The sequence below is a fragment of the Myotis davidii genome, unplaced genomic scaffold (assembly GCF_000327345.1).
Source record: "Myotis davidii unplaced genomic scaffold, ASM32734v1 scaffold1523, whole genome shotgun sequence".
NCBI lineage: Eukaryota > Metazoa > Chordata > Mammalia > Chiroptera > Vespertilionidae > Myotis > Myotis davidii.
Genome location: NW_006294110.1, coordinates 222667 through 235840, shown reverse-complemented (window position 1 = coordinate 235840; position 13174 = coordinate 222667). Strand labels below are relative to the sequence as shown.

General features: G+C 34.1%; 1 protein-coding gene across 8 annotated transcripts in view; it reads right to left on the bottom strand.

Moving 5' to 3' along the window:
• USP25 (ubiquitin specific peptidase 25) overlaps nt 1-13174 on the bottom strand; it is a 177212-nt gene that overhangs the window by 109290 nt on the left and 54748 nt on the right. For all 8 annotated transcript variants that reach the window (XM_015566825.1, XM_015566819.1, XM_015566818.1 and 5 more), the window contains exon 5: nt 3165-3327. Coding sequence is in view for 7 of the 8 variants with exons in the window: in XM_015566819.1 (XP_015422305.1) it covers nt 3165-3327 (163 nt within the window). In the remaining variant the exon portion in view is untranslated. The remainder of the gene's footprint in view (nt 1-3164; nt 3328-13174) is intronic.

Here is a 13174-nt window from a genome sequence, read left to right as displayed (position 1 = left end):
AGGGATCTTTTAAGAAGAGGAAGAAGAAGAAAAAGGTAAAGAAACAAATTAAGAACAACAAATACACATCTATCAACAAGTGAATCTAAGAATCAAGTGAATAAATAATCTGATGAACAGAATAAACTGGTGATTATAATAGAATCAGGGACATAGAAGGGGAATGGACTGACTATTCTTGAGGGGGAAAGAGGTGTGGAGGATGGGGGGAAAGACTGGACAAACATCGTGCACCTATGGATGAGGACAGTGGGTGGGGAGTGAGGGCAGAGAGTGGGGTGGGAACTGGGAGGAGGGGAGTTATGAGGGAAAAAAGAGGAACAAATGTAATAATCTGAACAATAAAGATTTAATTTAAAAATTGAGGTAATATGTTTGAGCATATAGAACATATTACTGATAAGACGATAACAGAGATGTTGGAGCATCTGGAAACTATGGAGAATAGGTATATAGAAAATAGGCAGAAAAACAAGTGGCAGGTCCAGGAAAACAAGGGTTACAGAGAGGCAAGTCCTAGAGAATCACTGCAGCATTCACAAAGCCATGGGAATGCAGACTCTAAAGAATGGCATGTCATTTATAAAAATGAAGATAATAGGAGAAAAAGCTAGAACTGGTTGTAGTTGCCACAGCACTATTATCAGGGAAGTTTAGGGCAGATTACTGCTATGACATTCTTGGTTTTCTCATTGAACTACATATTTGGATTCTTTGAGGAAAATTAAAGAGACATGAACAAGTGATGTGAATAAACATGTTAAATTATATACTGAATTTTTTTTTTTGAAAACCTGTAGCATCTTTTCAATCCCATACATCATTAGGGTGATAGAAGCTTCATAAGTCTTCAATTCCTCCATAATTTATATTTGCTCCTTTTTGGTTCCTTTATCCACTCATTCAATGATTACATAAGGAGCTCCTTCAAGGCGTCAGACTATACAGAATAATCTAGAAGATGTGCTCTCTGCCCTTAGGATGTTTGCATTTTAGTCAACCAGGAACTACATGATATATGAGTACGGTGAAATGAAAAGCTACTCAGAACAGGATAGACTTTAAAATAACAGTAAAAAACAAAACTTGAAATAATCTTTAGACAAAGTTCTCTTTTCATCCATAATTTCCCAAAACTAAAGCTTAATGTTTTACTATACTGCCCAAAATCAGTATCTTAATACTTCTTTATAACTCAACTTTTTCAAGGTTAGCTGTTACTTCTAGGTGTCTCAATTTCTCCAAAACAATAATAATAATAATAATAATAAATAATAATCCCAAGTGTCCTATACTTGCCTATGTTAGGAGTGTGGTAAAGTCATGTTACCAGTTAGGCAGCAGAAAAATTTAAAATTAGTAAAATTACTTCAACTTTGTTAAAAAGGACAAATAATTTTTTTAGTCCTTTCCTCATCCCAACTAAAGAAACTCCAAAAATTTGAGATGTAAAGCAAAAGCTAAGGTCAGCAAACACCACTTAAAGTAGAAAGAGAAGAACAATTCTTCCACATTTGAACTAAGATACTGAGAGAAGTTTATCCTATGAAAACAAAGAGTGGTTATCCTCAAATCTATTAATATTAAATTAATTATCATTTCAGTGGGATTTTCTTACAGTATAGTGTGGAGAAATAAAGAGCGCCTATTCTAAATAATAAATATTGAGTATTTGAAAGTTTTTTCTTTCTTCTTCCAGTTTTTTAAAAGAAGCTTCTAATCAATGCACCTCATTTATTGGCCATAATAGTGCAGAAATCGCATTCACTTGTCTAAATTATGGCAGCAAAGCATATTCATGAACACTCAGAGCACAGCCTTAAAACTATGCTCCATATTTTAAAATGTCCAAATTATTTAAATTAAGACAGTGAAAGGTAAAAGCCTTACCAACAGTGCTAGTAAAGTAAAGCAAGATAATCTGTTCTAAGACACTATAAAATAGCAAATAAAATTGTAGATACTGTTGGCATATGAGTATATAATGCATAATCAAGGCTAGGAACAAGGGTATTACTGTTACTCCAGGTATTCCTTAACATTTTAATGGCCTGGAAAACAAAGTAGCATATTAGTTACTAATGAACATACACCATAGTATATTATAAAGAATGAGACATAAATACAGAAAACTAAAGGAAATCAAGTTGTATCGCATTATGTGCCAGAAGCAAAAGATGGGGGTTTGGGGGAGTAAAAAATTACACCACTGAAGTAGAAAAAAGTTAAAAGTACATATTAATTGCCTAGAAAACACAATTAAAATCCTAGAGTAAATGTTAAAACTAGTTACTTGCTTTAACATGAAACATCAGGAACATGAAATAAATAAGCTACAATTCAACTGTATTAGGAAAATAAACACAAAATATTAATGAATTTTCTTAAAGGGTAATAAAAATTAAGAAAATGTTATTATTCATAGATTATTTCATTTATGGAGATTCTTCAAGGTTTTGAAATCTGAGAGATAATGTTATCAATGTCTGAGAATGGTAAAGAATTGACAATAGTCATATGATATAAAAATTAAAGCAAACTATTCAAGATTAAGAAGAGGATGGATATCTACGCGTACAAACATTTTTCATTTTAGAATAAGGGGCTCAGGAAATATTTCACTAAGGACTTTCCAAGTTAGAAAAAAAATGTTTTAAAATCTATACCCTCCTCAAATAAATAAAATGCCCTATTTCATTAAAATAGTGTCTAAAAGACTATGATTCTATGAAAAACATTTTCTAGTATATACAAGTAAATCTGATCTAATGGACATACACAAATAAAAACTAGTTCTGGTTTCATATCTTGGTTACATCTTTCCTAAAATTGCAGGGAAATACATTCAGAAATATTTTCTTTCCACTCTGACAATAATTCCTAACAGCAGGGAGGAGAAGAAATTAGTTTCAAATAATAAATTAATTCAAAATAATCCCAAAGAAGGCATAGGTAATGCTCTCTCATTAAAACTCCATCCTGGGACTGAGGAACAGAGAAGGTTGAGGAATGTTGCAATCTCCACAATAGTTCATTAGACAGAAAATCACATTAAAACCTTGCCTGAAGTTCTGTTTCAAGTACACAACTTAAAAGAAACCCAAGTCCAACCCACTCTCCACTGCTATCATGCCGAGCAAATAAGATCTGCATAATATCCTTACCTGAATAACAGCACTAAACCAGCAAGTGTTGCCAACATTCTTTAATCCAACAGGAGCTCTGTCCTGCCTTTTTCTATCATAAGGGTTTCGAGAATCCCTCCACACTTCTGTAGGTGTCCTCTTTAAACATGCTTTGTTTTCTGCTATGCTGGCTTCAAGAACTCTTATGGAATGGGAGAAAATAGTAAAAAACACACACACACAAACACAAAAAAACAGTTATAATTCAGTGCTGTACTCTAGGAAATAGCATTAATTAAAGATTTTAATTACTTAATCTCTAGATAATGTATTTGGGGAAGTACTACTTAGGGCTATCTTTAATCAAGCAGAGGTTAGTGTTCTTTCAAAACATAGCAGTGGTAAAGAAGACATGCAGCCTTTTTTTCTAAGAAACAGGAAATTTCAAATAAAATGTTTTTAATAGAAAATATGTTAAATTATGTTTCAACAAATTAAAGGCTTAGTGGCAGAACTATAGAAAGGACTCAGATAAGTTTTGAGAAATCACTGCATTAAAGTACATATTTACAATGTAACAAAATGACTAGTTTTTATAACAATTACTTTGAATCATCAGGAAAACAGTAAAAACTATAAATGCACTTTTCACCTCTGACCGTTAATTTGCTTTTCTATTAAAAAATGTTAAGGTAAGTGCTAGGGTTCCTTTCAGTTCTAGAGATCTGACTCTATTACTGCCAAATAAAGGAAAATAATACTTATGTATTCACTTCTTCACCCAGAAGTTTGCCTATGGAAAATTCCAGTGAAATAAGTATCTACGTATCAGAATAATAAAATATGAACTTCTTCAAAATAAGCTCACCTACAGAATATCTTAAACATACCTAAACATGGCAAGAGCAATGCTACTTTGCTCTTGCAACAACATGCTGGGAAACCCTAGTTCCCACATATAAACTAACAAGCATAATGCCTGCTCAAGACATGCATTACTATTCCAAATAAGCATAAATATTCAGTTCTCTTATCCTATTTTGCTCATTACAAAAACCTCAGCAAGAATGAGCTTTTCTAACTTTTTGAGTTCACCATCTTTATCCTAATGATTTTACTCTATCAGATTAATTTCAAAATAATATAGTTATATTCCTTAATTGTGGTGGGAAAAGAAATGATTACTCCAACAGCATTATTAACAACATGATATTAGATACAATGTAGTACGATTCCAAGTTATTACTTAAAATAACTTATGTGAATATAGAATAAAATTTTTATTTGGGAATAGGTTTTAAAAACCAGGTAACAACATGTTTTAAAATATGAAGAGCAACATAAACTCACATCTTTAAAAATAAACAGTTCACATCTCTGTCACTATTACAAGTGATCAAACATTTGCAGCACACTTTGCTTAATAATCACCTTTTGATTGCAACCTCGGCTACTAGAGGCTTTTTCTCAAACTACCAATAAAAGGTACCATTAACTCCTTGGAAGGTATTTCAGCATACCTTCCAAGGAGAGATAAAAAGTCAAAGAGCCAATTGAGACTTCCTACTGTTCAAGTTGGACAGGTCGGCACAATGTAGCACAATAACAACAATCAACTGGAACAAACTGCATTTGTACAAGGTAACTAATTTATACTCAACAGAGAAAAGTTAATGCATAACATACAAAACATAAATATGACACAAAAGACTGCTGCACATAAGAAGATATATTGAATTTTTACTGACTTATAAACGGGAGTGATTTCTTTTGAAAATATTTTCTCTTTGTAATCCATATGTATATTTAGAAGTATAAATGAAGAAAACTTATTTCTATCTTGGTAATTAGAGATGAATGAACTAATAAAAGATGCAATGAGTTCTGGGAAAACTCACAGCAATACCCCACACAGGAAAGAAGAAATTAGCACCAGTGGTCACATATAAGCTATTGGAGAGGCACCTAGCAACTGTACATGTCCTTGTTGATATGTATAATAACCACTTAAAGAGAGGATCCTAGAGTTTATCTTTAAAGCATAAGCTAGTAAAAAGTCTAGGAGAATTACACTCAATCCTAAATCTAATGGGTGAGCCTCTACCATTATACATTTTTAACGACTAATTACAATAAAATACTAGTAAGAAACGATCCCTTCTTGATAATGCCAACAGGTCAGATCACATTTATCATAATGACTAGGCAATGAGTTACACAGACATTACTTATGGGAAACTTGAGAATATCTAATATCTAAAAAATACACCTCATCTACAAAAAATTAAAATCCATATATGTCACAAAATAAAAAAAAAAATGAGATTCAGCCTCAAGACCAGACTGAGTAAAATTAGGTTTCATGTTCCCCATTAAGTGTCAACAACCCAACCCGAATTTACATCTAGACTGCACTGAGATAATGCTATTCTTCTTATTCCACATCTGGTTAAGATTATTAAAACCCAGGGAGGTCTTTGTTTTTCAATGTTTCCATATAGCAATTCCCTCACCCTCCTCTGCTGCCCATCTTCCACCAAAAAAATACACCTCTTCATTTGTATGTGTTCATACAAATAGTGTAATGTAAATACTTCCTTAATGTAACTAGATAATTAAAGCTTTTTAGTTCCTTTGCCTACTCTCTCCCCTGACAGGACTTTGGAGAATGTACTGCCTCAAATGTACTTTCTAGGCAAAAGCAGCTTGCCTGTGCTATTTGTATTATTCCTCCACAGAGAAAGTTGGAAGGGAAAGATACCATCTCCCCAGCATTCCTATATATCTTTCATTACAGAATAAAATTAGATACAAACTGTAATAACTGATTTGGGCTCAAGAGATACATGCCCATTGCTTCTCAAAGTTGCCTAAGATATAAAAACAAAGCAAAAGCCCAACCTGTAGCCTAAAGATTACTCTATTCCCAAACCTGTATTCCTTTCTCTAATCCAGTACTGGCATATCAAACATAAACTTTCTAAAAAACCAAATTCTGCCCTAACCGGTTTGGCTCAGTGGATGGAGCATCGGTCTGCGGACTGAAGGGTCCCGGGTTCCATTCTGGTTGCGGGCACATCCCCAGTAGGGGGTGTGCAAGAGGCAGCTGATCGATGTTTCTCTCTCATCAATGTTTCTAACTTTCTATCTCTCTCGCTTCGTCTCTGTAAAAAATCAATAAAATATATTTTTTAAAAAAGTAAAAACAAAACAAAAGAAAAAAACCAAACTCCTAGACTCACAAAGTAAAGCCAGTAGTACTATACAGGCTTTAAAGTTTAAAGTATGCAACAGCTGCATTCCAAGTATTATGGTTTTCAGTAGAGACAGAAGGGAGAGAGAGGGTAGACAAAACACAATAACAAAACAAATTTGCAAATTTCAAATAGCTCAGAAATAGCTAGACCAAAATGTAACGTGACAAAAGGCAACCCCTAGAGCCAAAAATCAAAACCCAATCCCCACTGCACTTCACAGGCTTTCTTATCTTCCCAACGCTGGTCATGACCATAGCAACCAGTAATACAAACAGATAAAAAGATGCCGTGTCTTCTCTTCCACACATCACAATGAATGTTTAAAGCATCTACGTATGGTAAATGCTCATCTTCCCATTAAAAATTCGTGGTACTGATTGTGGGTCATTATTTTTGCTTGTTTTCTTTTTTTTCATATTGTTATTTCAATTGCATTATAGCAGTAATGTTGAAAACAACACATTTAGATCATCTAAGTCCACTTTGAGAAAATAGGCATTTCATTTAAGCTATACACTAAAAAAAAGGCGGGGGGAGGAAGGGAGGAGAGAAGAGGGAGGGAGAATCATCATGTTCATTTCCTTAAAAAAAAAAATCATTGGTATTTTTATTGGGATCACACTAAACCTAAGTCAACTTAAGGAGATATTACTCATTAATTTGTCTCAATGACATCTCTATATATAAAAGCCAAGTGACCGGAAGGACGGAATGACAGAACAACCAGTCACTATAATGTGCACTGTAGTGGCCAACTGGCCCCCACAATCTCCCATGGCCCCTCTCCCCGGCCAGCCCTGTTGGCCAATCACCTATGGCCACTCTCCCACACCAGCTCAGCCCCAACTGGCTCCCATTGGGGCAGGCAGGCCAGACCCCACCCGTGCACGAATTTGTGCACTGGGCCTGTAATATAATATTCTTCTTGGTAATTCTTGCACATTTTTATTAAACTTATTCCTAGTCTTTAATAGTCTTGTGTTATAGATGATAGCTTTTAAAAATTTCACCTTCTCATTCATTCTTATATGTAGAAATCTAATTTCTGTATATTGATCCGCAATTAACATAGCTAAATACTTTTTTTCTTGGTAAGAATAGTTTATTGAGATAATAAAGACATAAAAATCTTAAATATGTAAATCAGTGACATTTTTTTACATATGTGCATAACCATGTGACTAACACTCAGATCAGAATACAGAAATTTCCATTATTCCAGAATATTCTCTCATGCCCTTTTTAGCCAGCAGTGTCTCCTCCATCTCCCAGAGTCACCATTCTCACTTCTAAATTAGATTGCAATTATTCTTCTATGTCAAGTTTCTTTCACTCAACATGTTGCTTTGGTGATTCCTGCACATTCTTTCAAGTACCAGAAAAATGTTTTCCATTATGTTATTCAGAATTCCACTGAGTGAACATCCACCACTGTTTCCTATTCTGCTCTTATGAATAACTTGTAGGGTTTTGGGTTTTTTTTTACAATTTTTATTACCAATAAAGCTACTATGCATTCCTTTCTCAAGGATCTATACCTAAGAGTGCAAATGCTAAGTCCTAACATCGTATGTACTGAAATTCATTAGAAATTCCCAGTTTTCCAAAGTCGTTATACCATTACACATTCCTACCAACAGTGTATGACAGCTCTTCCAGCATGTCAAACTCACGGCAGGATTGACATGTTTGCTGTCCATGTTCACCAACACTTGGTATTATCAATCTTCTTAATTTCAGCCATTGTGATGCAGCCTGTACCACCCAGACAGTCACCACTGCTGCAATCTATCATCATACCCAACATGGCAACATGTCCACAATCATAATTAGTACAAATTAAGGGACTCTGTTTCTGACACCAAGCCTACCACTATGTTGGACATAAAACTCCTGCCAAAAGTTGATCTGTTTCTCTCATGGTGAGTTGTGACTCCCACTTTTGGCAGACTGACCAAATTGGACATTTGATCACTTCCCCCTCCACTCCTTCTGACTTGTCTTAAGACTATCAGTGGTACTTCAAGTTGTTGACACTTTTTCTAGTTAGATTATTGCTGTTTATGTCTGTTCAGCCAACTCTGGCCACACCTGTGGCCTTTGAAACTAATGTTTCATATTTTCAACTTTTATAAACCATTTATAATCTGTACTGGTGTACCTTTTATCATAAAAATCACTCAAAAATAGAATGATAGTGAAAATATTTGCTGGATCTTCTATACTCCCTACCATCCATGGGCATGTGGTATTGTTGAGCCTTAAAAGTATCCTCACAAATCAATCTTAAAAAATTTGTAATTGCCTCTCTCACTTATCCTGTTCCACACACCTTCTTAAGGCAGTTCCCCCATCACAGCCGCTTCCTAAGTCGTAACCAGGATGAAGAGGGTGGGAGTTATAGAGGTCTATTTTAAAAATTCAAAATTCCACCCTAACAATTCCTGGACATGATGCTTTTTTCATTCCCCTAATGACAACTCTATGGTGTCCAGGTTGGTAAAGCCTCCAGGTGGCTTCCAAACTTAAATTCAGTTGAGACACCTGGATTTTTGATTCTGCCAGGAACTATAGACAACACAAATCATCCAGTTCCTATACAGTGGCCAAGATTGGCCAAAATCAGAGGCATAATTGTCCCCTGTAATTTTATAAAAATGCCTTTGTTCCTTTTGTACATGGCTTTCTGAATGAAAGGTGGGGTGCAACTAGTAAGTTACTGATTTTGTAGTAATGGAGGCAGTCTAAGCACCCGCATCTAGGTGTGGGAGACATGGGAATAGGAGAGACAGGAACAACCCCTGCCTTTCAGAACTGCCTCTGGAGCCCTCATCACAAAGAGAAATCCCATGGTGAGACCACCCCACACTGTCTCACGCAGTACAGGATTCTGGCAGCTGTATTTCCATTCACTAGACATTATTTTATTATTTTCATATGTCTGTGTCAATTTGTGTCATTTGTCACTTTCATTGTTACTATTTTTAGGATAATTCCACCTTTTTCTCTAAGTACTTTTAAGATTTTCTCAATCTTAAGTGCTCTGGACTTTCATTATAATGAATTTAAGTGGTTTATTTTCCTGATTGGGATTTGTTGGGCTTTATGAAATAACAGGTTTTCTCTTCACTTCTAAAAAATTCTCAGTGACCACATCTTTAAATTTTGTCTCTGACCCACTCTCTCCTCTCCTACAATATCAATTAGTGTACGTTAGACCTATTCAGTTTATTTTCCATATCTTGCAACTTTTTCCCATCTTTTTAGCTGACTGTTACAGGTTGGATACTTTCTTCTTATATATCTTCCAGTCTAGCTATTTCTAATCTGTTATTAAACCTGTGTTGTGTTTTTTTAAATATTTTAATTTTCATTTCCAAAGGATATTTCTTTTTCAAATGTGTTAGGTCATATTTTCAAGCATTTCCTTTAAAAGCTTAGCCACAGGACATCCTATCTAATAAAGAGGCAATATGCAAATTGACCATCACTCCAACACACAAGATGGCCACCCTCATGTGGACACAAGATGGCTGGCAGGGGAGGGCAGTTGTGGGTGATCAGGCCTGCAGGGGAGGGCAGTTAGGAGGGATCAGGCCTGCAGGGGGGGGACAGTTGAGGGGACTGGGCTGGCAGAGGATGGCAGCTGGGGGAGACCCAGACCTGCAGGGCAGGACAGTTAGGGGCAATTGGGATAGCAAGGGAGGGAAGTTAGATGTGACCGGAAGTGGTTGGGTGCCAGCAGAACTGGATTGTGAGAGGGTTCCCAGATTGGAGAGGGTGCAGGCTGGGCTGAGGAACACCCCCTTCCCCATGCACAAATTTTGTGCACTGGGCCTGTAGTATATGCATAACCCATGGACACAGGAAACAGTGTGGTGATGGCCAGAAGAAAGGAAATGAAGGAAAAATGGGGCATGTCTGTATTAGTGTCAATGCTAAAAACAAAGAAAAAAAATGGTAAAAAAAATAAATAAGAGTGCCATACTCTGAGCAACTTTCCCCAATAAAACCTAAGCATAATTCCATCAATCACAATGTCTAAAGAAATGGGTACATTTTTGCTGCCTATAATTTTTGCTGATTCTCACAGTAACATTTTCCCAAGTATGCTTGGTAAATTTGACTTGTGGTGCTTATAGAGTTACTGAAGGGGGATCTTTGAGGCTAAAGTTGAAGACACCTTCTTAAATATAGAATGTATTTTTGATTCTGCCAGGAATTATAGACAACACAAATCCAACACATTTTAAAACTAAATTCCCAAGTTAAGATTTACTGGACCATTAAAGAGACACAGATTTCAGCTTCAAAACCATAATACAACTCCTCAGGGGCAAGTCCAATTACCTACATCTTCAGAGCCAAGGCAACTAACTTTGTAGTGCTGTATAGGCTTTGAAGGGGGAGATGATTCTCATTTTATCCTTATTGTGAGTATGTCACCCCTTGGCATAACCATTTAATGAGGGGAATAAGCTCCTTAACGTACATAGACAATGGCCTGAGACTCTTTTTCCCACATTCTAAAGCATATTATAACTAAAGGTCAAGTTTATACACACAAGTAAATTCATCATGTCAGAAAGTGACTTTCAGTTTTCCAAACTTACACTTTTGGGTTCCTTCTTTCACTTACTTTAGTTTTTACTAAAGTAAGAAGTAATTATATTAAGTAATACACTTTAATATTGTTTTCAAGCATAGATTCATAAGTGACATATATAACACAATTGTTGATATGTATAATTATATATTTAGACATATGTGGTATATGTAAATAACACATACATTTCTTATAAAAATAAATAAAAAATAAAAATGTTCAACTTAAGAGATCATACCATAAAATTCATGAATTACTAAACACAAGATTGTAAGATGTAAAAAGACAGACTTCATCTCATCTAATTGCATATAATAACGTAGTATTTCAAATATGTGAACTCAGATTAGGGTACAAGGTGGGGCAAAAGTAGGTTTACAGTTGTGAGTATGGGAAACAAGTTTATCTTGTATTATTTATTAATTATTATATTATTTTCCATACGAACAACTGTAAACTTACTTTTACCTCACCCTGTATGTCTATGAAAATAGAAACATAGTCAAATAATTCTAGGATTTAATTTGGCAACGCTTTGTCATCTGAACTTGGGTAATGAACAAATAGTTAAATTTACTTTTAAGCATGACTTTTTTTTTCCCATTAAAATGCATCATTTTCCCTTTTGAACTTAAGTCCTAGCCTTAAAAAACGCAGAGGAACAGATATATCTCTGCCAAAAGTTTAGCTAGAACTCTTACCTTCCCTTTTTTCTGACACAAAGTGACTTATATACATGCTTATTAACTGCACATTTTACATTTAACATTTTAAAACTGTAAATTATAAAATATACATATATACCAAGAAAAAATTACATTTTGCAATAGTAAATTGATGACTTTTTGTTTCTACAGAGTATAATTTTACATAAAATTACACTATTCCAAATCTCTGTAATGTTACCCACAATATAAATATTCACAAAATATTTACTATTTTAAAAGTACATTAAAATTTTAAAAAATACAAAAAAATTATCTTAAGAAATTTTTTGCCTTGAAAAAGAATGAGTATCTAGAACAATATATAGACTGAACTTAATAACAGATTAGGAATAGTCTTAATCCCCTACTTTTATTTTTACTTTTTACTATTTAATTAGTACATATTATTTTAAAATTAGAAAATACCTAGTGTGTTCATATTTGGATATTTTCAGATAAAATCATGTTTATATGTTAAAAAGAAAAATTAGAAAATACATGACATAAAACTGCCAATATCTTACAACCTCTTGTTCACATAATAGATCATCATTCCCCTTACATATGAAATACAACTCATGTATTTCATGTTTGAACATTTCTTATCAAAGCTTAAGTACGGTCAAGTTTTATAATTACTCAAAATAATTATTTTAAACTATTTTCTTAAGATAAAAACTAATTTTATAATTTCTCTAAATCCTTCACAAAATAAGCCTAAATAAAATATCTAAAGATAGTCTATGCATTTTTGGTTTTCATTTAAAATTACTGACAATAAGTTATATTAGCCACACTAAAAAGGATAATGAATTTTAATTAACTCTTTCCATTTAAATATAATGTCTTACAAGATAGTTTCCTAAGTAATATTTAAAGACATTTAAAAGTATCACTAAGAAAAATTATGTGCATAGCATAAACATAGTATTTTGAGACTCTCCTACTATACAGTAATTTCAGAGTACTTAAAAGAAGTAACTATTGATATTATGCCAAGGGAAATTATCTGAGAAAGCTGATATATTTACCTACCAACCTCTGTTGTAGGGGAAAAGAATGCTGGAGTCATAAGACCCATCTTAGCTGTGAACTTTTAAGAAATCAGTTAGCCTCTTAAAAGATAAATTTCCTCTTCAGTAAGTTACCAACACCTCCAAAGAGTTGTTTAGATTATAGTTAGTGATAATTTAAATACTTTTAAAAAAAATTATCACTGTCTTGTGATAAAAAAAAATCAAATTTACTTATTTGATTCTTTGGTGGATCAAATTGTTTAAAACTAAAAAGTTTTAGCTATTTAAATCAAAAGAGGCATTCTATCACATTCCTTGGGATCTTGCCAATTCCTTAAAAAAATAAAAAGAAAACAAACAAAACACAAAAAATAAACCTTCTACCATCATATTATACTAGAGGCCCGGTGCACAAAAATTTGTGCACGGGGGGGGTGGGGGGGGAGGCGGGGGGGGCCCCCGG